The sequence below is a fragment of the Balearica regulorum genome, chromosome 10 (assembly GCF_011004875.1).
Source record: "Balearica regulorum gibbericeps isolate bBalReg1 chromosome 10, bBalReg1.pri, whole genome shotgun sequence".
NCBI classification, from domain to species: Eukaryota; Metazoa; Chordata; class Aves; order Gruiformes; family Gruidae; genus Balearica; species Balearica regulorum.
Window position 1 is genome coordinate 1,975,085 of NC_046193.1, and position 24,217 is coordinate 1,999,301.

Here is a 24,217-nt window from a genome sequence, read left to right on the forward strand (position 1 = left end):
GTTTTGGAATGTTGAAACATAAACAAAAAATCCTCCAAAAATAATTTCATCAGGCTGCCTTGACTTGGAAACCACAATGCCATCTGCGTAGTGCAGCAAGAATTTGTTTTTCTGTGTTTAATTTCCCTCGTTGGAATACATGCGAGATCTTAAATATGTAGATGATTTGGGCATTTAATCTCTACTTTAGGTTTTAAAAACTTACTCAAACAAAAAGTGGTTGAACAAAAATTTTGTAGCAGAATGGTCGAAGCAAAATTGAGAATTCAGGTTTTTTGACATTGGGGGAGGGAAACTGTAACAATTATCCACGTAGTATTTGAGATGGGATGTGTTAGTATTGCTTGGTTGTTTGCTTATCTAGTGTGTTCATTCGTATCTGTCCAAAGAAGATTCTGTCTGAAGTGGATTCGGGAAAGCACATTCTTCAGAAAACTCTGACTGCTTTTGAGGTCAGAGCTTCTCAGCCACCCTTTCCAGTACATACCCTCCTTCACAGCCCACGCTAAAACCGTCTGCACTTGGTTTCTAAATAGAAACTGGTTTCCAAAGGAGCAGTTGACTTTTGTGGACTGCTTATGTCTGCTTTGGATTTGTCTCTGTTTACAAGGAGAGATGAAGCTTGATGGAGGAGGGCACTGAGTCAGGACCAGAAAAATGTGGGATTGTTGTTGCATCTGTCTGTCCCAGAACGTCAAAGACTTCTGTAGGGAAGGGACTGTCTGGATAATCGTTACATGCTGAAAGTAGGCATTGCAGTGTAAATAGTCTCTGGTTATAGACTTGCAGTGACATTACTATCAAAACAGTCAGTGTAGGTGTGTCCTTCCTTCATATATTTGAGTTTCACTGAAAGCCAGTTAAACCCATGCTTATTGGAACCCATGCCTAACGCTTCCTGAGGGAACTATGCAAAATGCACGCTCCATCCAAATGTTCACCTGGGTTGAAGTAAAGTTGCTTTGATTCTTTTCATCATCTAGAAAAATGTGATCAGCCTTCATGGTATGTATTGTAAATAAGAGGCATGTTGTATATACAGTGCAAGGGCACAGCTGGGCCTTTCGTTATGCTCTTTCCTGAACCTGATTTGTTTGAGCAACGTTTTTAGTTTCTGAGTGAACTTCGGAGTTTCCCCTGAGTACGGAGATCAGCCAGTGCTTCTTTTTTCTGCTGGAGTATTTCCATTCCTAAAAAGTATGGTGCAAATTGCTCTGTCCCTACACAAAATTGCACTAAATAATGTGCAAATGATGATGAATGAAGCCTTTAGTGGCAAACTCACCAACTGCCCTCCTTCCAGGAATGGTTCTTGGTTTCGTAATTAGCTTCCCCTTCTCCAGGACCCTGGCATCGAAATGAAGACAGGGAGCGTCTGTGGTTACAGTTTGCCCAGCTTACATAGACATGATGCTTATTTTGATGAAGGGAAGCTTAACTTGGAAAGCAAGTTGTTTTGACGGTTCCATGAAACAGGAAACCCCAAAGTTAAAACTTGTCTCGGTTTCTTGTGTTATTACAGGATATTAATCATATGGGCCTTACTATTTTTTGAAACACCAACTTCTTTGTACCTATAGGTACCACTATTTATCTACTGGTTTTATGGTGCAGTTTCAGCTGTTCTTTTGACCTGTAAAGCTAAAATTGCTGTAGGAAGTCTACCAAAGAAACTATGACTTAGCAAGTACTCTTCAAAATTATTTGTGGTTTAGATCAGCAGAGGAACTCAGGTTGCATCTGGAACATGAGCAGACAGTTGATAAGGTAATGTTCCCTGGGGACAATGAGTTCTGGAACCGGCTGACTCCTTAGTTCTTCAGCACTCGGATTAACCTTCCAGATACGCTGCAAACCCTTCTCTTTTCTGGGTTTTGGGGGAGGAAGGCTAGGGAAGCATCATGAAGCATAAGCATTTTTGTTAAAATATGTGTCTAAAATGTTATTGTGTGTGAGAAAACTATATAATTTCGGTGTTCTCATTTGCAGGCGTGTGGTTTCTACATAAGAGGCCTATATAAAAATTAAAGCACCTTTTACAGTATGCTAGGAGATGAGATGGTTTTCATTTGAGTAAGTTACAATTAACTCTGTTTAGACTTGATTTCTTGCAATACTTTAATCACTGCACGGTGAATCTGCTTGAAAAAAATTAGGAAGGATTGTCGTTCATGTGTCAAATACTGCGATGATGAAATTCAGTTGGTGGTGCTTTTTTTAAACTCTAGCGAGGAATTCTCGCTTGCCAGAACTAGCTTTACTATTGAGCTCACGTGTGTTTGGAGGAGGTGGAAGGTTCTTTCCATTCCCATTTACAAATGCTGTGAGAACACTGAGGACATGATACAGCAAAATCCACAAGCTTTCTAGGTCAGGTTTCAGTGGAGCAACAAAGGATAATAATTAATTACTTTTTTTTAATTACTCATTTTTATCCAAAATTCTGATAGGTATTTTTTGAATCCTAAATCAACCACTCCTCCCAAAATTGTTGTTCTCCTGTTGCTACAGCACCTAATATATTATTATCTTGTGTGTCTTTTTCTGCATGTTTCACAGTACCAGGAGTTCACGTCCTGCCTTGCGATCGCGAACCTCAAACCATCTCATACCAGTGTAACGCACATAAAAACAATGTGTTTTATGGAAAGTAAATAGGATTTGGATTATTCTGCTGATACTCAGAAGAACAACAGGGAAGTTCAGGTGCTGTTGTTTTGAATGCCGGTGATGTTGACCAAAGCACCCAGCGTCCTCACCTGGTTGTGTGCCTGCCAATAAGCGGAGGGAGAAGAGAGTTTGGAATATTTGCCGCCAGCACAGCTGCTGCCGTTGCCTCGAGTCAGAGGGGGTTTTTCAACAAGTTTAAATTCTTTCTTCACGTTCTTATTCTGGTGCATCTGAAATATTTTTAGCTTTGCTATTTGGTGTTGCTCTTTCCACAGCCAGCTCTGGGAGTTTCAGCGTGGCTGCCAGAAGCCTTCCACAAAATCTAGCCGCACCCTCCGTCCGAGGGAGTTTTTTCTTCCTCCCTCAGGTACCTCCAGTGTCTGTGTACACTTTTTCCACTTAAAATAATTTAAAAAGATAACAGAAATTAAAACTTCACCCTTGCCGCCGAGGAGTTCCCAGGTCTGTTCTGGATTTATGTGTAATTAAAAGAGTTCTCTTTTTAATTAGGCACGCTCAACGCTCCAGTTTTTTAATCTCCGGGAAGGGCCTCGGACGGTGCCGGGGGCTCCTCGGGCCGGCTCCGGCGGGCACCGAACGGTGCCCGCCGGAGCCGGCCCGAGGAGCCCCCGGCACGGTGAGGGCCGTGAGGCGGCTGCCGTGAGGAGAGAGCGGCCGTTGGCGCCTCACGTTCCCCGGGAAACGGATCTTCTACGCTTGCGCACAGTCCCCGTTCACCACCCCCCCCCCCCACCCCCCACCCAGCTGTGCGCGGCCGCTGAGGGGAGCGGGCGCGGGGGCGGAGCGGCCTGAGGGGCGGCTATGGTGGCGGAGCGGAGCTCCCCGCCTGCGACTTTGGCCCAGCCATGTGGTGCCTGCACTGTAGCTCGGAGAGGACTCAGTCGTTGCTGGAGCTAGAGCTTGACAGCTGGTAAGCCGTGCCGGGGGTTGGGGTAACCGGGAGCTCTCCCGGCCCTGCGCGGCGGGAGCACCGTCCTGTCACACAAAGGGCTCCGCTCCGTCGCTGCGCCCGGCCTCGCCGATCGCCGTTGCGGGGAGCTGTAATTCAGGGAAGCCGGGTGGAGCGGCAGCACAGAGCCGCTCCCAGCTCTGAGGGGGCCCGGCTTGCCGCTGGGGTCACCCCCTTTGTCTCTGGGGTGCCGCGAAGTTCCCAGTGACCGTGAAGGCGCGGCGGCGGCTTTGGGCGATCGTGTTGTTCAGGTCCTGGGTGGGGAGGGGGGGAAGAACTGCGGTGCCGTCTGTCTGGCAGGGACATAAGTTTGGAATCGTAATCGTTTCAATGTGGTATCAGAAGTGGACCGGTACATCTGCTGTCGGTAGTCGGTGGCAGGCAAAGTATAAAACCGCCAGCAGCTTTTTGAGAAGGGTGCTGCTAGGATGTGATCGGACTTGGTGAGCGCTGTGCCTCTAAGATATATGCGTCTGTGTACACACGCATGAAAACACTTCTTTTCGTTGAGTTTGATATAGTGCAAGAAATCACATGACTGGTGTCAAACAAGCGGCGAGTCCTACTTCAGAGCTCTGGTACATACTGTTCCGGTGTCCGAAATCCACGGCGAGACCAGCAGACCTGGCGTTGTCAGCATGGGAAGGTGTGCTACGTTCAGTGACACTGCTTAGGGTAAATTACCATTTGCAACTCGTGTCCTCAGCCAAACAAAAGAAAAAAAGAAGAAAAAAAAAAGAAAAAAAGAAGAAAAAAAAAACTTCAGTTCAAAGGCCTTTAAAGTAGGGATACTGAATAGCTGATGCAAGAAAAACAGAAAGTGGGATTTGTCATGTTAACATCTACAGCCTCTATTGTTATGATATTGATAACTACTAAAATAACGTGCATCAAAATTACAAATACACAGCACTCTGTTACACAAGCCACTTGAAAACCAGACGTAAAACCTACTTTTTTCTTGTGCAATATTACGCGTAGACTATGATAGTCTAAAGTAGTTATCCTGGCAAGTGGACTTGCAAAATAAGTTTGTCTCCGATGCATCGTGAAAGTTTATTCCACCAAATAATTTGATGAAATTCTGAGAAGATTGACTGCTAAAGGAATACTCAATTTAAATAAAGATGGTCAACTTCTTAAATTGGGTGTGTGCATGTGTGGAAAAATATAAAAGGAGGAAGTGACTAGGTTCAGTGTAACTGCATATGAATGCAACAGTGTCTTTTCTGGAAAAGAAAGGAAAAACATTTTTTGATAAAGAAAAATGTTTTATAGTACAGTTTAGTCACACATCTAATGATCCTCAAGCCCATTTTTACCCTTGTGGAAAATCATAACGTTTAGCTTGTGAGTTTCCCGTGTGGAGTTGGTAATGTTTGCGTAAGTTATATTACATGTGCATGGGTTGCTACGAAACATAATTTGTAAATGTTACTTTGGTGACAGATTTGCCTGTGTTCACACAGTTACATTCTGCTATTCAGTCATTGTTTCAGACTTTTTCCCTCCATTTGCACATTGCTATGCACTTCCTTTCAGTTAAACTTGATTATTCTGCCTGATGTGTTAAAAGAGGAATTGCTGAGTACTTAGTTTGGATGGTTGTATTTAACTATGTCTATTCTTGTGGCAAATATCCTTCATATAAACACAGCACTCATTACATCTATCTAGTGCTTTGGGAGAACTTAAGCCGCGCTGAATAAAATGAGTACTGTTATATAGCAGTCAGCTGGTTGGTTGTTTTTCCTCTTGATTAAATAGATGGTCACTGTTGGGGTTTCATGTGTGAAGTCAGCTATCATCCTTTTTTTTTTCCTATTTCTACTGTTGTGAAATAATTCATTATCATCAAAGATACTAACTGTAGTACAAGATCTGGAGCTGACCAGTGAAAATTATAGCACTCAGCATATTAACAACATTTGGTTATTTCTGTGCCCCTTTAGAAGCTCTCTGGGAATCCTGGTGCAGTTAATAAAGAATTTGCAATTCAGTTTCATTGAATAATTTGCAACTTTCAGGTAAGGAAAGCCAAAGGATTCAGGTTTTCACCTGAAAAGTACAAACACCAAGTTGAACAGTAACTCTGATTTGTTGTTCTTTTTACAAATCTATATTGGAAGGTTGCTAGGAGTTAACACAGTGAGTTACTGCCGGGCAGCAGACCTTGTCTGCTGGAGAAGGTATCTGCACTCACAGTTGGCAGGGTGTTCTTCTTGAGAGCTGGGAAGTGATTTCTTAGGATAGACAGCCCTGTGGCCTTACGTGGTTTTTCTTGTCCTGTGACCATTTCATATTTGTGAAATTAAAATTCTCTGAAGGGAATTGCATTTCTATTCATATGGCTATAGAAAGTATTCCTCCAAGTATTGAATTTTCATGAGAGTACCCTTCCATCACTTGGAGGCTGGGATTGGTTCATGCCTTTGAGACCTAGAGGTTAGGTGCTAGGACTTCGGGTGGAACAAGTACTTTGAAACAGCAGTTTACATTTTCTGAAGTATAAAGATGGCAATTCAAGGATCAAACTTTCTGAAGAGGAAGATCTCATAATTGTGTAGCTGATTAGCACACTTACATGATTACTCTCATTATGCTTGCAAACTGTAGTTGCCCTGAACACCAATAAGAAGTAGCTGTGAATTACAAAAGCTGGCCTACAAGTAGGCAGTCCTCTGTTGGTGGATGCAAGGTGTCATCCTGAACCAAAACCAACGCTTCTGGAGCCGCTACCTGTAGGTATTTAACATCATCTCACATATTTCAGTTGTGCTTCTTGAAGTCTGATACTCAGACTTCAGGTGTCTCTAGCAGAACATGGGGAAACGAGTGCTACAAGTGAGATACTGCTTTCCTAGTAAAACACGTTCTTTTGCCTACTGTGTGGTGTTCCAATTGAAATTCAAGACACTGCATTGCCTTAACTTTATAGCCTCCTCTGTGTGACTCTCAATGAGTAGAATTGGATTTAGCCTGTTATCAGGGCAGCTTTATTTTGGAAATATTAATGCCATAAAGATTTCCTGGAAATTATCCATTAGGCCTTCATAGAATCTCCAGATCCAGACTAATGCACCCTCTTTGCTGTAAACCTATGCAGCTTCCAGTTTCTGCCTAGTTCTGACAGGTGCAAAGGAGTAGTTCAAGTTATTCTATTTTTGAATATTGTATTTTTTTGAAAAAAACCTGTGAAGGACCACAATTTGATGAGAAAAAACCCACTTTGTTACTTTCAGCATTACGATACATGGATGAAGATTAGCTGGGTTGTTGTGTCTGTTGTGTGCCTTCATTGCAAGGATTTACCATAATTTATGAAGGACAGTAAGGATGCAATTTTCTTGCTCTTTCAGAATTTACGTAGTACTTTTTCTGTCAGAATCAATGGCAATTTTATTATTAATTTCAGAGCCAGGCATATTTTAATCACAGTAGCTGTCAATTATTGCTTTTTATGTTTATTTAATAACAGAACTGCAGGAGACCTCAGAAACTGTAATCAACACGGAGCCCTGATTGCTCTGTTTGATACATTAAATATATGAGAATGTGCCCTTAACGCAGACACTGCCTGATCAACAAACAACTTAGGAATTAGGAAGAGATGAATCATGAGTTTGGGGAGAAAGTGTGATGGTGCGTTGTTTTTGCTAACTGTGCTTTGTTTAGATTTCATTTATGTTTAAACAGAGTATGGCCCACAGACCAAATTTATATTACCAATTTTGCTGCTTTATTTCTGTTGTCTAACAAAACTGTGTAGTTATAAGAGCAGAATCAGGCCCTGGATTTGGAAGTTCATTTTTACCATATTGTCATTTTATGTCAAAATTTATGTAAATACAGATTTTGTTTAATTCATACATCTTTGTTATGCAAAAATAGTTACTGATCATGGGCTTTTAACAAGACTTATTAACCAAAAATATTTTAGATACATGACCCTTCTTGTGTCTTTCAGGACTTAATCTGAATTTTATTTGGTGGCAGGATGATTCTAGTCAGGGTACGGCAGAGATGGCAAGTTTACTGCACTGCTGTGATTTGACTCCAGGTTTCCAGAGAACAGATGCTGCTTTAATCCACTGTAGCACAAAGCCCTAGTATTTCATTAAAGGGGACTGCAAATTTAGCTAAATAAATCTTCTTTTGCTTCCTTACAATAGACAAAAGACTAGAAACATTTTCATAAAATTATGGTAAAGATGTCTTTAATAAAAATAAAGTAAAAAAAGCCAAGCTTTGGTATGATTAAAAAATCAAACCCTTTTGTCCCTGTGGGAGAAGCAAAAAATTAGAATGATGGCTTTGATAGCCTTTAATACAGGAAATTGAGGTAGTATATCTGTTAATCAGATTCTTTCTGTAGTTCTGTGTCATCCGAGTTAAACTTACGCTTAAAAACAAAGGACCCAATTCCCTGTTGCCTTATGTTGTGTAAGCATGAACAAAATGCAACAGTTATGATTTGGCTTCATTTTTTACACAAGTGGCTACATAGAGGGCAGAGCAATAGAAAAAGAACCCTAACCTTGTTTTGAGGGGTACTCACATAGTTTAGTTAAAAAAAAATTCAGTCGCTCCTGAAATTCACCAGCTTAACAAGGATGGATGTGTCACGAGTTTAAATGTTTTGGTCAGAATAGAGAAAAAGAAAACTAACTTCCTTCTGTTCTTTAATATATACGTGACCTTTCAGGTCATCTTTCTGCAGTGTACGGGAAGCAAGGGTGCAAACCTGATAGATTTTCTGTTGCAGGGTCAGCCAGTCCTAAAACTGCATTACAGGAAAGCTCACAATTTGACTTTAATTTCATTTTCACTCCCCACCTTCATAGTAGAATGGACCAAACTCAATCTCAGTTCACAGGGAGAGTTAAGTACAGCGGGGCCATGGGCATTGTAGCTTACAGCTGTGCATTGGCCTGCATTTAACTTGAGTTTAGTATATTCTTTTTAGTGTAGCCTACAGCCATAATGATTATCGTTGAACCTTTCAGTTTTCATGAGTCAAGTCAGAGTAGGCCATGTTAGTATTTGCACAGAACTCCAAGGAAAAATCTTTGGGAAAGGATGGACCATTTAGTTGGAAGCACTCCCGCCTTTAAAGATAATACCAAAGGCAGGGTTTCCCTCATGGTTTGGGGGGGTTGTGCTGAGGAAGTCATCATTCAAATGACATGGACAGCAGTGTTCCTGATCCAGCTGCAGTTCCTCAGGGTCTAATAGTACATTGAGCAGGCCCGTATAAACCCCTGACTTTCTGGTCATGTTTCAGCTTAATAATAGCTTTTCTCTCAATCTAACTTCTCTCTGCACTTTCAGTTGGGAATAAAACTTACCTTTATTTTTCTTTCTTATGTGGTTCCGCTTATTGTAATGTGCTGTGAAACTAGCTGTTGAATTTCCATTCTAGCGGTGTCGGGGGTGATTCTCATGCTTTGAAGTTAACGTTTCATAGGGTGGATGTTAGATAATATTTTCAGCTGTTCTTAGATTCTTGAAAGAAAGACAGTTCATTATTGTTTTTTGTATATTCTATTCGTGAACCTTGTTTAGAAGATACCAGTGATGTGGTGGTTTCTTGATAGAAACTGGTTCCAAGAAGGACCTGATGCTAATGCTTCAGGTTTGGGGAGAATGGAACTTTAGAGCTAATAGTTTCCTATTAATACTAGTAGTTAATGATTTGTGAAATTGAGAGAACTGAGGACTGCCCAGCATTTATTGGAAATTATCCCAAATGGTGACAACCTGGTGCAAGCTTGGATTCTTTTTTTGTTGTTAAAACGTAATTAAGAAGGTTTTGATTAGGTTAGCCGAGAAGAAAAGAAGTATTTCAGGTTTTCCTGTGCTGCCACAGTGCAGCACATTACACAAGATCATTTCTGACTGTCTTTGGTTGATGTTTTCAAAATCTGTCTTTGCACAATATTTCATTTTCAGTTCACAAAATGGTGACTCTTGTTTTCAGGAATTGGACTTCTACTCTTGTCCTAAAAGATCATTTTCCATCACAGAAAGATCTATGAATTAAGTTGTGGTAAAGACCCTATAAATTCTAACTGTGATCCAAGTTCTGTATTTTAGACGAGTGTTCTTTTGTGGTTGATCAGCCTCACATGCAGCCCCCAGCTAAGGCAAGCTGTATCAGCAGAAGTCAGTGCGGATTGTTGGTGCTTCTGGGAGCAAGAGTTGCAGAGCCGTACTGGGCATGTGTGTGCTGCATCAAAATGAAGCTGCTTACACGCTGCAGTGCAACCTAACAATTACTCTCATTCTGGGTGTGTGCAGTAAATCCTCTATTTTTAGCTACTGATTGGAAGTAGCTAATAAAATTACTTGGAAGATAAAGCAGGTCTTAAAATTTGGTAATAGATAAGCTTTGTAAGGAGAAAGTTCTTGGCTTATAGTGAGCTTTGAAATAGCAGTTATAGGTTTCCAAGACAGGAATTGCTACCTGTGTTACTTTTTTATTGTGATTAGTAAGGTGAGTCAGAAGTCCTACTGAAAGCCTACATTTAACTCCTCACTAACACAGAAAGAACTATAAAATATATAGACTCAGCATAATGAAGAGGAAATGTAAAAGGAAGGAAGTTTGTGAATGAGAAAAAGCATGTCAGCTCTTTAACTGATTTAGAGGTTGTAAGCAATTTTCTGAGGTCTCGTTTGTCCTAAGAGTGAAGATTTACATGTAGTAAGACATGAAATATCTTTCTCAGTATGTCTGCAAATATCTTCTGTATCTGAACACATTGCCTTGAATCTAAGTAACATCTAAAACATTTTCCTTTCCACCAAACTCCACACTTCCAACAAAAGATCTCTTTTTGTTTCCTTAAACATTATGTTCTGTACACTTTGATACAAAACTTGGGTGTGTTGCAGAGGATAAAAATCTCGCTTTTATGAGGATGCCAGTGATTAAAGAGTGGTTAGCAGTGATTCTGTTCCAGTAAGTTACAACACAGACCTCTCAGTGTGCAGAATGTTCAAGGCCAGTTCCTGTTCTCACTAACTCGGTAGCAACACTCTGAACTTCACTGAAAGCAGGAACAAGGGTTAAATGTTCTCATCCATTTGCTTTCCTACGTGGTGAGAGTTTCCCATGCCTGTTTGCGTTTATGCTTATCAAAAATAGATTGTTGTCTCTTAGGGAAAACTAGTAGGGTTTCTTTGTCTTTTGGGGTTTGTTTTGGTTTTGACTTGGCCATGACATAGTTGGCAGTCAAAATGCAAGGTTTGTGCAGTGTTTAAGATTGAATGATAATTTTATATATACTTCTAGATTCAGTTAGATCAGTAAAAGGTCCTTCTCTGATCAGATTTTTAACAGTCCATCTTCCTTTAAGACTGGCTTTTTAAAGTACATTGCTCTATAACCTTACGAGGTTTATCTGTAACGTCAGAGAAAAGTCAAACCACCGCTAGAAGTTGAACAGTCACTTTCTGATTTTAAAAGTGGGAGACCTTTAGCCAACTACTTCTTAAATCCTAGTGAGAGAACAAAATATTTCACGTTTATCAGTGACATTCACACACTTCATTAGATAATAACAATATATTTTTAACTAATTGAAATGGAGTCCCTTCGTTGTTTTAAATAGGTCTTTTTGCGTAACATTCATTTGCCTATTAAGTGAAAACATGGCCTAAATGAATACAGTTGTGATGTGATTTCTGACTTTACCCAATATAGTGTCCAATACAAAAAGATGGTTTTGTTGTCATTTTTGCTGCGTTGCGTGGACCATCTACATACTCTTTGTTTTATGATGATTCTTAATTTCCCTCTGCGCAGGCACACAGACATACTTGAACAGAAAGGCTAGCCTGCTCAAAAATTGTTCCCAGCTCTCTCTACTGCATCTTATTTGTAATTATTTTGAGTAATACAGAGGCAAAACCTTAAAATGAGTCAAATCATAGGCCTTATCAGGCGTATTTGATCTAAGATGAGAATATAGTTTTGTTCTATAATTTCAATGCCTGAAACCCTTTATTAACTCAGTAACCAGAATTTCATTAAGGATCTTTAATTCATGTTTATAAGATATACAGTATATAAGAAAGGAAAGACGACTATTATCTACCAAGGACTGAATGGGGAGAGGAAACTAGTATTAAGTCTCTTACAGAACCTGATTGCCAGCAAGCTGATTTCTCAGCAGTGCCATTCTGTATCACCTCTTCCTCTGGTGGGCTTGACACAACAGCTGAAGCCACAACAGAGGTGAAATACAAGGATGGCTGGTATAGGACACCAAGGATTTTTGCATTATATCAAATGCTGCTTCAGCTGTGCGTGCAAATCAGTTTTTTCTCAGCTGCAGAAACTAAATCTTCCTATTTAAAATTAGCATTGTATTAAGGTCATGTCATGATATAAATGGTAGAATATGTGTTAATATCTTACTATCTTAAATACACGTTGTACGTAGCATAGATACGCTACATAAGAGGATTCCGGTTGCTGAATGATACATCTGAATAATAAATAGTTGAGGTCAAATTCTACCACAGCTGCATTGAGAAACTCCATAGATTTCTGAAGCTTATCCTATTGTGTAAGAGTGTACACAGGAGGAACAGGACAAAGTCTGCAGTGGTAGCTAGACCTTCACAGATTTTGATAAATGGTCAGATACCAGTTACACTTAAAAATTTGTAGCTTTAGACCTTATAAGAAGGTAAGCATCCTTTTGAAGCATACGTGACATTTTCTGATGTTAGTGTGTTTTATGCTGACACATCAAGAGGATGAGCTGACCATAAAAAACCCTCTAAAACCTCTTAAAAATTGGGCTGATAAATTTGAGAACTCTTCCTCCAGCCACAAGCCTCAATTTATTACCATAGTGATCTTTTAATAATATTTTATCAATTTTTTTAAAGAGTTTGAAGTATGGAATACAGTCATTACTGAATAAACATATACTGGGTGATGATTAATGCAGATTAGTAGAGAATGACGTCGTCTATCTTTACCTGAGATAGAAGCTAACATTTTAAGCTGTACTCAAGTTCTGTTGATGCTGTCAGTCTCCTTTGTTACTTTTCAGCTGCTAAATAATGAAAATAAAATGCAGCTTTGCCTTTAGCAGATAGGTTTCATAAGGCATTGAACAGGTACTGAGTGAGGGTTGGTTGGTTTGTTTGACTCTCCTGTAGTAAATACTTGTGTCTGCTAAGCAATCTGCTGCCACTGTTTGACTTGGACAAAGGTGATGTGTGAGGTGTTTAACCTTCCTTCTCCTCCTTGGAGGCTGAAGATAATCTCAAGTAAGCTCTTTTCAAATGGATATTTTTAGTTCTTAAATCTATTATAAAGGTTGTTCCCTAAAATGGAGAAGTTGGGTAGATTTTTGTTTGGCTATCTTTTCATCTTGCTGGTGTGCATCTCCATTTCAGAAGAGACAGTGAATTCATTCCTACATTCTGTTTTGGCGTGGAGAAAATAATCTCTCATCTTTCTTCCCCTGCTCTCCGCTACTACTAATGGCATGTAAGAGTGGGGGTCAAAATGCCCTTTTTAAAAAACATTTCTGTTAATGCCTTTTATGGGATTATTTAGTGAGAATTAAAGCTTGGTGGTGTCCAAGAGAGTAGATGTTGGGGTGTTTCCGTAATTTTGAATCCAGGATTTGGACCAGAGAGCAAACGAAGGTTTGCACATAGTGGTACTGGTCTGTGGAACTCTGGTTGCTCTGTCGACGGTCGTCAGACTGTGTTTGAACTTAAGCTGGCTGGTACTGGCAGTCTGATTACACAGAACATCGCAGAATGAAGTTCATTTTGTTAGTGTTCGCTTCTGAGACGCATGCAAATTTTGTCTGGATTTTTCTTGCAATGATATTTAAGTTCAGTAAGATGAATTACCTGGGACATTACTTTGATGTGCATTCAAAGGTTTCATTTGTTTTTAAGAGAAACAGCTGAATTGAGAGTGCATTCTAAGTAAAACAAGTTGGTCAATATTTCTTTGCTGGATCAAAGCTTTTGTCAGCGCCTGTGAATACTGTTGTCCATCATAATGGCTTTGAACTTTTGACAGTGTATATTTGAAAGTAGATTGGTTTGTTAATGTTATTGAGTTTATTGAATTTGGGGATTTGTATAAGTTCTTAATATAATTGACTTTTGTTTACTAGACAGTACAAAACAGACATGGCAATAAGAACTAGACTCTAATCTGTTGCAAACTGAACTAATAATATACTTATGCTCAAATGTTCTCACTCCACTGGGGAATATTGTAAGGGAGGAGGGGAATGCTAAAAAAGCTAGCTTGTGTAAACTACATATGTCTAGTTTTGCATTTTAAGAAGTTACAGTAAGACCATTTTGAGGAGAGTAATACAATGCATACATCAGAGCTTTAATTAAATACACCTCCTAGTTTATAGCAGAAAGCACCACAGGTACTGAAGTGTAAGCCAACTCTGAAGCAGTGGGGTGTACCCTTGTGTCAAATGAATGCTTATGTTCAGATTAAGTTCTGTATGGGGAGTCATAGCTTTAGTTAGCAGTGTTGTGTTTGTAATTGTCATTTAAAATTTCACGTTCAAATTAGAACATCATTGCATTTGGAAAGACAAAGTTATATGCAAGAAATTAACGTTTATACAGGTTTATTGCTGTGTGGAATGCCTAGCTTGGACCTAAACATTTCTGCCATTTAAATGGAGTTTTTTTCAGGCTTCATGTTGGAAGTGTCTGACCATACCAGCTGCTCTAGCAGCTGCCATCGTGCTTCTCTCTGTTACTCAGAGTTAGTTCCATGGGTGACTTCTGGTCTGCATTCTTTGAGCGAGGTAGAGAATTTGGATCCATTTCAAGTGGGTATCTATAATTAGGAGTTATGATCAGACTTTGACTTTTTTTTTAACCTCCAAATTTCAAAAGGAGATAGTTGGTGTAAAACAGATGCGTAGTATTTCCTCATTCCTGGGCATTTGGGCCTATTTATATAGGATATTTATTTCTGAGTGAGGCAGAAGTTTTACTGGGAATCATGTTTATGAAATGAGGTTATAATACTAAAAGCTTTGCTCTTTGGTTTGCATTTAAATCCATCTCATAAATCATATAGCAGACTCCCTAGGTATCTAGATAGTTCAACTGTAGGTATCATCTCAATATTTACAGACAGAAGAGTTTCTGGGACAAAGGAAGAAAATAAGCTTGCTGAATTTTCCCCTCAGTAGATGTGATTTAGAGGGAACCAGGTTTAACTGCATTTTTCCTGAAAAGGGGAATAAATGGCATGGATTCAGGGAAAAGTAAACAAATTAGAGAAGGGATAGACTCGATTGAGGAATTTCATGAAGAACTACTCATGCAAATGCTTCACTGTTGCAACAAATAAATTAAATGTATAAATACTTAATTGAGTTCAATTTGAATTCAGGTTATGCAGACTATCTGGACTTTTGACTGCTGTCTCTGGCAAGTGATACTCTACCACAGTCATGCTTTAAAAACTGCCTGCTTCCTAAAGAACAGAGCACTTGTAATGTCATGGAGAAGCTGAGTGGTTTTATCATCACATGCTGACTAGAATTTTAAGTTGACTGTGGTTTTTGTACTGTATTCATATACTTGTGCATACTTTCCACAATTTAGAAGAAAAATAATTTATTCTGTGTACCTTTGAACTTGTGTTCATACTTTAAGGACCTAAAATGCATGGAAAAATCTTTAGATGTAGCAGCACAAACTTATTATATTGGCATACTTTATGTCCAAACCAAATTTTTTACAGGATGAATATAATGCTGATCTGTTCTCATGTGTGTACCATCCAGTTGTTAGGGCCTGGTTTCAATTCAATGTCTTTATATGACACTATTGAAAGTCCGTTCTAAATGAATGATGAAAATAACTAGTGATTTCAGAGAATGTTCATTGGTGAAATAATTTCTCAAGCATTTACTCTGTTTTGCTGGGAGGGTCTTCTGGTTCTATTTTTAAATGTTGCATCCAGTTTGGGTTTGACATTTGTATTATTTAGAAGCATGTTGAATTTCTTTGTTGCTTTTAGTTCCAAACTAAATCTGCAACATACTTGTTTGAACATTTGGATGATTTCTGTAAGCATACGTTCTCATTATCTTTGTGTATTAGTCCAACAAATGCACCAGGGCACTTCACTACTTATAAACTGTGAGGTTTCTGGAGTGAGTGAGAATACTGAATAATGCCTTGCGTCTGATGTTATTTTTATATACTTCCTCTTTACATGCATGTAGGTTTAAAGGTGAGGTACTGGGCGTCAGTAAAAAGGAAATTTCTGCTTTTCTGGTTATCATCTCTCTCTCTTTCACAGTATAGTCACTCTGAGAGATGAATGCTTGTGCCTATGGATCTAAACCTGCAGCTTCGCTGATAATTTTGCTATTATTGTCAAGGGAATGAGTAAGTCTGTACTCACGGAAAAGCTTGGGGTTTGTTCTTTACTGAAATTTAGGTCTTGAGGACTCTCTCCAGTTTCCATTTTAAGCTCAAATATTGAAGTTTTCTTGGTTTTCAAAATTTTGTCTTTATTGTGGTTATTTTTCATTCTGCTAAGAGAATAGTTCAGCAAGATTTGAAGGAAAAGGAAGATGTGAATGTAAAAATGACAAATCAAAGAACAACAGTAGATCTTAAAGCATCCCAAATAATATGTTGTTTTAAAATATGATAGTGGTTTTAGTGTACTGGCTACTAATTACAGCCTTTGTGATCAGAACTAATAATAACTGGAGGTATAAAATGAGAAAAGACTTGCCAGGTTTATGCTGCTAAGATGCCTGGAGAGGTTTGGTTTGGTCATGGCTAACCACGCAACTACATTTGGCGATTAGACAGAGGGAAGAAGGAGACAGAGCATTTTCTTATTAGCTAATTCTCAAAATGAACTTACCACCTCAATAGTGGGAAATAACTGTAAAAACCACCAGCTTTTTCTAGCTAGCAACACAGTCTGCTTCACAGGTTGTCAGCTTGGCTCTATTGTATGCTACTTTAGTCAAAGATACAGCCATGCGCTGCATCACTCAGCTTTGACATCTAGGCAAATTGGTTAGAAAAGCAGCTTTTGGCAGCCTGCACGTCGGTATTAGTCTTTGATTCAGCCAGAGCAGGGAGCTTTGATTCTGTCGCTGTTAGAGCGCACTGTGCCTCATGGGTAAATGCAGCGTTAGCTGCGCTGCGGGGATGACCCTTATCTCGCTGCCCCGCTGATGGAGCCAACAGATCCGGCTTGCGTGCACATATGTCACTTCAGCTGATGGATTTTAATTTAAAAGTGTTTGCGGAGTGTGTGGCTTAGCTCTTGCAGGAAGTCTAGGGCCATACATACACGGAAGAAAAGAAAATGCCTGAATCCATCTATATTTGATATTTAGTTTATAGTCGTTAGAAAAAGTAACATTAATCTGATTTTCACTAATAGTTTTACATATCCATTGAGATATGTTAAAAATACTGTACTCAGACTGTTTCCATTTTTCTGTAAGCCTTTCTTCCTCCTTATTGTTCCTCGATACAGAGGTGTTTTGGAGCTTTTTTTAACAGTATTTCAAGCTGAGGCTTATGCAGGAAGAAACTTCCAGTCTCAATTTCTGATAAAATATCGATTCAGTCAGTGTTGACCACTCTTTCAAAAAAGTAATTTAGATGTACAAAGAAACAAAGTTTTTCCATTGCTTTAAAGTTTTGTTCATGCAAAGTCATATTAATAGTACTAACTATTTTTAAATATTTAATTTCCATTTTCACTCTTTAGCTGCTCCATTCTCTGCTGCTTTGTAAAATACTGGCAGGCATCTTTTCTCTTTCTCTGCCTTGGCAGATAATGAATGTCTATTTTCTGCTGAAACAGGAGTGCGATAAAACAATCAGAGTTCTAAAAATGAAAGGTTAATTTAAACTGTTTTGCATTCTCCTAATATTACACAGTTGGAATACTCACCAGATTGCTGGTCTGCCTAGTAATATGCCATTGCACATTGCAGGGAGATGAACCAAATTCATCCACTAGATTTTTTTTTTTTAAGCACTGAAATTATCAGTAATTCTACTGGGCATGTATAGGAGGTGGCAGATGCCTCGAAACAGAGACGTTTACTAACAAGTTCTTTCTAATTCCAGTTGGGACTGGGTCAAGTATCATATTGTCCCTTTTTGCAGTGTACTTAATTTCTCACCCAGCTGAGAAAGTGCGTGCAGGGTGGCGACAGGAGGTGAAGTGGTGTTAGAGAGGTGTGAACTGCTCCCCTAGTCATAGGGCGACTTACTCTAATTCTTGTTGCAAGCCTGGAGCGGACTCTCTGACGTTTTTGTCTGTTGGCATTTTTATTAAGTGGATAGATAAAAACCGCCCTTGTAACCCTGCAGTGACTGGCTCATGTTCCAAGTCTGTTTTGAAGCAAAGGTACCCTATTTAGCATTAAGTCTTTCAAAACAGACCTGGGATTCTCAGTTCCACACCCCTGTTCCACAGTGCTCTATGTGCACTTGCTCCATAGTGGAGCAATACATCTTGTCATCCTTAAAGCTTCACACAAGTCGTATTTGTTGCAATATTTTTCTTTTCCAGCTATATGTAAAGTAGTAAGAAGTAGAAAGCAAGCTGCTTTTCTTTGTCAGCCGAGTTTCATTTTTACAAAATAACTCATATGAAGCTTCCACTGCTCTTAACTTAACGGACAAGGAAGAGCTGAATGGGAGAAAGCCGTCAAATGACGCAGTACTGACTGTGCAGGCTTGGTTGCTTTAAAGGGCTGTCTTGCTCTTGTGCAGGAGGCTGCCTCTTGTAAAAGGTAATTACTTCCCTGCTTCAAAGGTCAGATGTGATGGCGGGGAATAGGCCCATGAACAAAATGAGATCAAGCATTATGGGCAGTCAAGGATCATATTTATGTCTGGAAAAAGTACAAAAGACAAACAAAAAGTAAAGAAGAAACCCCTAACTTTAATCAGAGCCTCGGGCAGACCCCTGTCCAATTTTTTCTGATTAGGGCAGGACCCTTTTTGTTGATGAAAAGATTAAGTGATCCATTGAAGGTATCATTATTAAAATGTCAACAGATTATAGTCGATGCAGAAGGGTTATTAACTAGTTCACAATTTAAGGGCGAGGAAGGCGAAAAACGTCAGAGAACCTAAGAAGGGGGAAATAGGGATAATTCCTGACTTCCTGTTAAAAACAAATTTACCATACTTGTATGAAAAGTACTTACAAATAAGCTTGTAATTAGGAACCTATGATACACAAAATAGTGTGGCCTCACAGTCAGCAGAACAGAGAAACGTATTTTAGTATTTAAAGAGAGAATGTGAAGCAGTTCGGTATTGTAATAATTTCTTTAATGGATATTTTAGAGGCAATGATTTGTTTTTAATAGGTGGCTACACAGTTTCAATGTCACTAGCAAAACTCTGGATAATTTATCATTTTTAAGTTGAAAGCCAGCTGTATCACAGAGGGAAAGGGATTAGTTTCCTGTCAGCTTCCTTTTTGGAAAAAGTGATGTGTGCACACTGAAAATATTTCCAGCTTGGATAAAGTATGCTTGAAAATACCTTTCGGGTAGAGTCATATTTTGATGGGTGAAGAAAGAGGACTTGCTTTCAGTTTTACATGTTTATAGAAACATTTTGAGAAATCTAAGGGGCTTTTTTCTCCTTCACTTCTTTAAAGTACACACTTTTCAAGCTAGGAGAGCTGTGCCAGTGTTAACCTTGATCTCTTCTGGCACTGCGGTCTGGTGGAGAACGTTCTTTCAGAAATCACTCCGTACTTTGAACTGTTGAAGGGACTGCTGTGGTATGTGTGTGCAGCAAGGGTCACAGCATTTCATTGCTGAGAGACAACAGGAGAGCTTTATTTTTTATGTTCATATACATGTGAATGAAAGCAAAATGAAAAATGCAGGGCGTGGTGGGAATGCGGAATTTTACTCCTTTGGAGTTTGGATGTGCCTGTTCCTAAAACAAAAGGTAGGGGAAGTACTGCAAATGCTTTTATATTCATGCATGTGTGGACTCTTTACTAAGTCTTTGGAGTGATTAAAAAAAAGTAAAATTTCATTTTTCTATCAATGCTCTGGGCACACAGGATGAGGCAGATAGTATTTATGTGAAACGTGAAAAAGACATACTGTGGAAGAGGGAAGGTGCATACACTATTGCAATGTGAGAATGCCCTACTGTAAATATAAAACAAATACAAATTACTGTTAGTCATCAGTACTTCAGGATAAACCTTGACTAGGACTCAGTTTTAAAATGTTTCCTATTCTGTACAACTCCTTTAAGTTGTTTTTTTCTTTCCTTTTTTTCTTGCCTTTATCCCTTAGCAATAACAGCATTCATGTGAAAATGAAATGGTTTATTTGCCAGATAGCTCCTATTGTGTTTTCCCTACCTGAAACTATTTTGCTTTCATTAGTAAATGGTTTTATCAAACTATCCCTTGGGATGCTTTACTACAAAACATGCCAAAAGTATCCCATGGGAGCAATCTTCCACTAATAGAGAAATAAATGAGATTTCTCCTATAGGTACTTTTTCCCAACTTCAGTTTCTAGAAACACAGTAGCTCACAAGATCCATTAAATCCCAAGTCTCCTTTGAGTAATGTGAAAGTAATCCTTTAATGTCAAACTGTAAAATAACAGTAAGAAAGTATTGCTTTTATTCATCAAAGCAAGGAAAGACACAAATAAGCATCTGTCATTTTGAAGCAGAACAATTTGGAAATGAGCAGTCTTAAAAGAAATTTAAAGTTTTCATTTGTTTTACACAGCAGTTGCTGAGTGACTTACTCAGGATGTTATTAGTAATTACTGCTTGACTCATGCTCTGAAGATGACCTGTGCAACAGAAATAGAGACTTGCTTAGATTACAGTGAAAACTGGTGTTCGACATGAAAGCCACATTACCCTGTACTAACTGCATCTGAATTTGTACCAAATGTGCTGGCTGTCTACATATAAAGATACTAAGCAAAACCATGCTATTTGTTACTGAGAGTTTTGGTATACAATGCTCACCTGAGGATTTTCCTGTTTTTTCATTCTGTCTAGTGTTGAGGGTGAAGCTCCAAGCAGTGAAACTGGCACATCTTTGGATAGCCCATCCGCTTACCATCAAGGACCTATAACACACAGTTCAGCTGTAAGTCCAGACCATTACGATCATTCTGCTTACGGGCTGTATTCTGTCTCCCCTGGACAACAAAGGTCTCGGAGGCCGAAACTTCAGCACTCAACATCCATACTGCGAAAACAAGCAGAGGAAGAAGCTATTAAAAGGTCAAGATCACTTTCTGAGAGCTATGAACTCTCTTCAGACCTACAAGATAAGCAGGTATTTGAGCTTTGTTACCTAATTTATGACAATGGCAACATGTCTGTAAGCTGGGAAAAATCTTTTCTAGCATCACTTCAGTTGTGATGCTGAAAACATCTTCTTTTCCTGTGACCAACTTAATTCAAAATAGTCATACGTCAGCATTTCTGAGGTTTTTGACTCTTTTTTTCTCTGTTGCGTCATCCCTGTGTTCCATACACCTTCCCCCCCTTCCTGAAAAAAATCATTAAAGATAAGTTAAAATTAAAAACAGTTCTACTAGGAATTGTGGTTTCATGCTTGGGACAAGTAGTAGAATGTAATAATGCAAAATATTTTTCTAAGAGAGTGAGTGATTTTGAAACCTGGCTATCTTTGTTGTTGCTGCAAGGAAGGAAGAACTTAGTGCAGCTGATATTCTGTCATATTTGTGGGGTAAATTCAAAGTCTTAATTGGTTTTACTCAACTAGGAAAAACTCCCATATGCTTTACAAAGAACTAGATGGAAGCTATGTAGATGTTGAAAGCCTTTGCCCCTAAAAAGACACTTCTGTAAGACACTCAGCCTCAGCCATTCCTTTTAAGCTTTATTCTGAAGGTAGTCCTATTTGAAAGATGTTTCTTGCCATGTAAGTTCATATTTATAATTTGAAAATGATGCTGTAATAGCATAAGGTAAGCAAATATGCAGGAAGCACTGGATTTCACTGGCAGATGAACAGTAGCCAAATACATCAATGTTTTTTAATGGGTTTGTGCTTGGGCTTTTTGGTTGTGGGTTGTTGATTTTGGGTTTTTTTTCTTTTGTTAAAGACCTTTCTTGCCACAGACTATTTTGTTTACTGTGAATTACTGTGGTCTATTGCATAGTCACTCCAACTTGTACATTAACATGGCAAAAGTGGAAGCAGGCAAAATTCTGCAGATAGGAAGTGAACTACTCTTGATTATGGACCACACATTGATAGTCAGTGAAATTTATAGGGGCTAAGTCTCACTTGCCACCTGTTTGTTCATTCTAAAATTTCAGGTTGGAGAATCATATATTGTTGTTCCAGAGAGACCTAGAAGAACAGAGCTTGAGCTCTGACTTAAAGTTGAAGCCAATATTTAACATAGCAAATATGAGTTTAGTTTAGCCTTTATGCTCATCAAAGTCTGTATGCTCAGCAAAGTCTGCCCCCCTCAAAGGAGTGGGAACATATCAAGTTCCTGATTATTGATCTAGATTGTGCCAGCTCTGCTATTAAATTGGACCTCCTTCTGTTATCTAAAATGTTACTTCCTTTTCCACCTTCGGCAATCATTTTTGCTAGATGTCTCATAAGGGATTGATATAGAGCGTAAGGCTTACTGAAGAGGTCTCCTGCACTGCAGATACTCCACAGAGCCTAATTCCATCTGTCCTTTTATGCTGGTTTGATAGAGAATGAGGACTGCAGATGTTGTTTTGTATTTGCTCAGGGAGTCCTACACAATAAAAAGTGACAATGATACATAAAGGAAGCTTGATACTGGAGAGTTGCTTACTGCTTTTGAAAAGCTCTCATTGCAATCTCAGAAGATACTGAAAATCTATTTAGGAAAATGTCCAAGGCTTTACCTATAGGCAATGTGCATTAAATATGCATTAAAAGGTGCACTAAATATGCATTAAAATTTATTAGAAATATTAGTTACAAATCTAGTAAATCATCTAGGCAAATTCCACAATACTCCTAATTAAAATTCCCGCCACAACCCCCTAATTTATGATAATCAATGATGATATTTTCTGTGTAAACCTGAAGGGCAACAGCCCATTTGCAAGAATAAAGTCGAGATCATTTATTTTATAGAATATTACTTTTTGTTTTATTCTTTCACACCAGCTATGCCAGTTTTCTTTTCTTTAGGTTTGACATTTAATTTTCAGAGGACAACTAAATTAACAATTCATCATTTGTTTTGAGATTAGTCCAGCAAAATAATCTCTCAGGATTTATTTAAACACACGTGACCTAATGTATACTGTGGATAGAAATAGTAGCAAATGTGTAGCACCAGTGGCAGGGTTGTGTTTGAAGTTCTTAATAATTTTTTTAATCTTCAGAATCACGTACAAGTAACCTTATATCCTCTTTGACATGTCCAAATGTGGGGGTAGTATAACCCCCATTTGGGGGCGAAAGGCTAAACAATTGTTTTAAAGATGAACTACAGAAAATTATACAGAGCTTTACAGATTCCCAGCTCAGAGATCAGTCACAGGTTTTTGAGCTTAGTTAAAAGAAGTTTCAAGGTACAGTCAAAAGAACAGTTCCTTAGCAGTAATCCTGATCTGAGCCCATCTGAGAAGGTGACATCCTCAGTTTATGCCAATAACTGTGCATAATATTTTTTGCATCTAGAATTAAAAAAAAAAAAATTAGTGATTCACATTTAAAAACACCAAGCCAAAAAGGACTTCATCCTCAATGTGGAAGGGGAATGGGAGCACTGGAAGAAATAAGTCAGCTGCTCCCAAATGGTAGACAAAACGGACTAGAAAATATTTTTTAGTAGAATTTAGTTCCTTCCACAGAAGGGGATGAAGCCCCTCTGCACATCGATATCCAAACTTAACAATTACTTGGAGAGATCTCCAAGTATGGGGGGAGGAGGCTGTGTGTGCATGTGTACATAACGTGATTAAAACGTGATGTCTAATAAAAAAGGGTACCTGGGTTTGCAAGTGAGGAGAACTGACTTTTGAATCATTGGAGTATTATGAAAAGTACATGGACTTATAAAAAAATGCTGCCAGAAAAATGTTGGGTTTAATTGTAGTGCTAAGCATATTTATTTGTGATGTATGTTCTGTGTTTGTGAATAATGCGGATCCGCAAAGACTGATCAGCACAGATCACAGTTACTCATCTTTTTCAGTGTTTTTAAAATAAGCAATGCTTTTCAGGATTTGGAAGGAAGGGTTTGAAAATATCTAATGAGTATTCTAAAAGTATTGACATGTCATTTTCACTAGGTTAAATTGATAGCATTTGTAATGTATTTATTTTGCATATTCATTTTGTTAATTGGAAACACTGGCAACGTTGAGTTTAATTACAAGAATGCAAATAGATTTGAATTTGCATTCAGAAAGTCTGAAATATGTTCTTAGTTTGAGGAGGACTGTGTATATGGATATTCTATCAGAGAAACCTCTGGAAGCGTATGGTCTGGGAGGCTCAGTTTTGCTTTGATA

At 38.7% G+C, this 24,217-nt stretch overlaps 1 protein-coding gene across 22 annotated transcripts in view; it reads left to right on the plus strand.

Annotated features, from left to right (window-relative positions):
* The window catches only part of IQSEC1 (IQ motif and Sec7 domain ArfGEF 1), a 337,175-nt gene that overhangs the window by 266,533 nt on the left and 46,425 nt on the right, over positions 1–24,217 (plus strand). For 18 of the 22 annotated variants that reach the window (XM_075762678.1, XM_075762694.1, XM_075762679.1 and 15 more), the window contains one exon: positions 20,726–21,008. In XM_075762678.1, coding sequence (XP_075618793.1) covers positions 20,726–21,008 — 283 coding nt within the window. Of the gene's footprint in view, positions 1–3,416; positions 3,602–4,151; positions 4,316–20,725; positions 21,009–24,217 lie in introns of those variants that run through there. The other 4 variants (XM_075762692.1, XM_075762699.1, XM_075762700.1 and 1 more) reach the window with 3 other exon arrangements.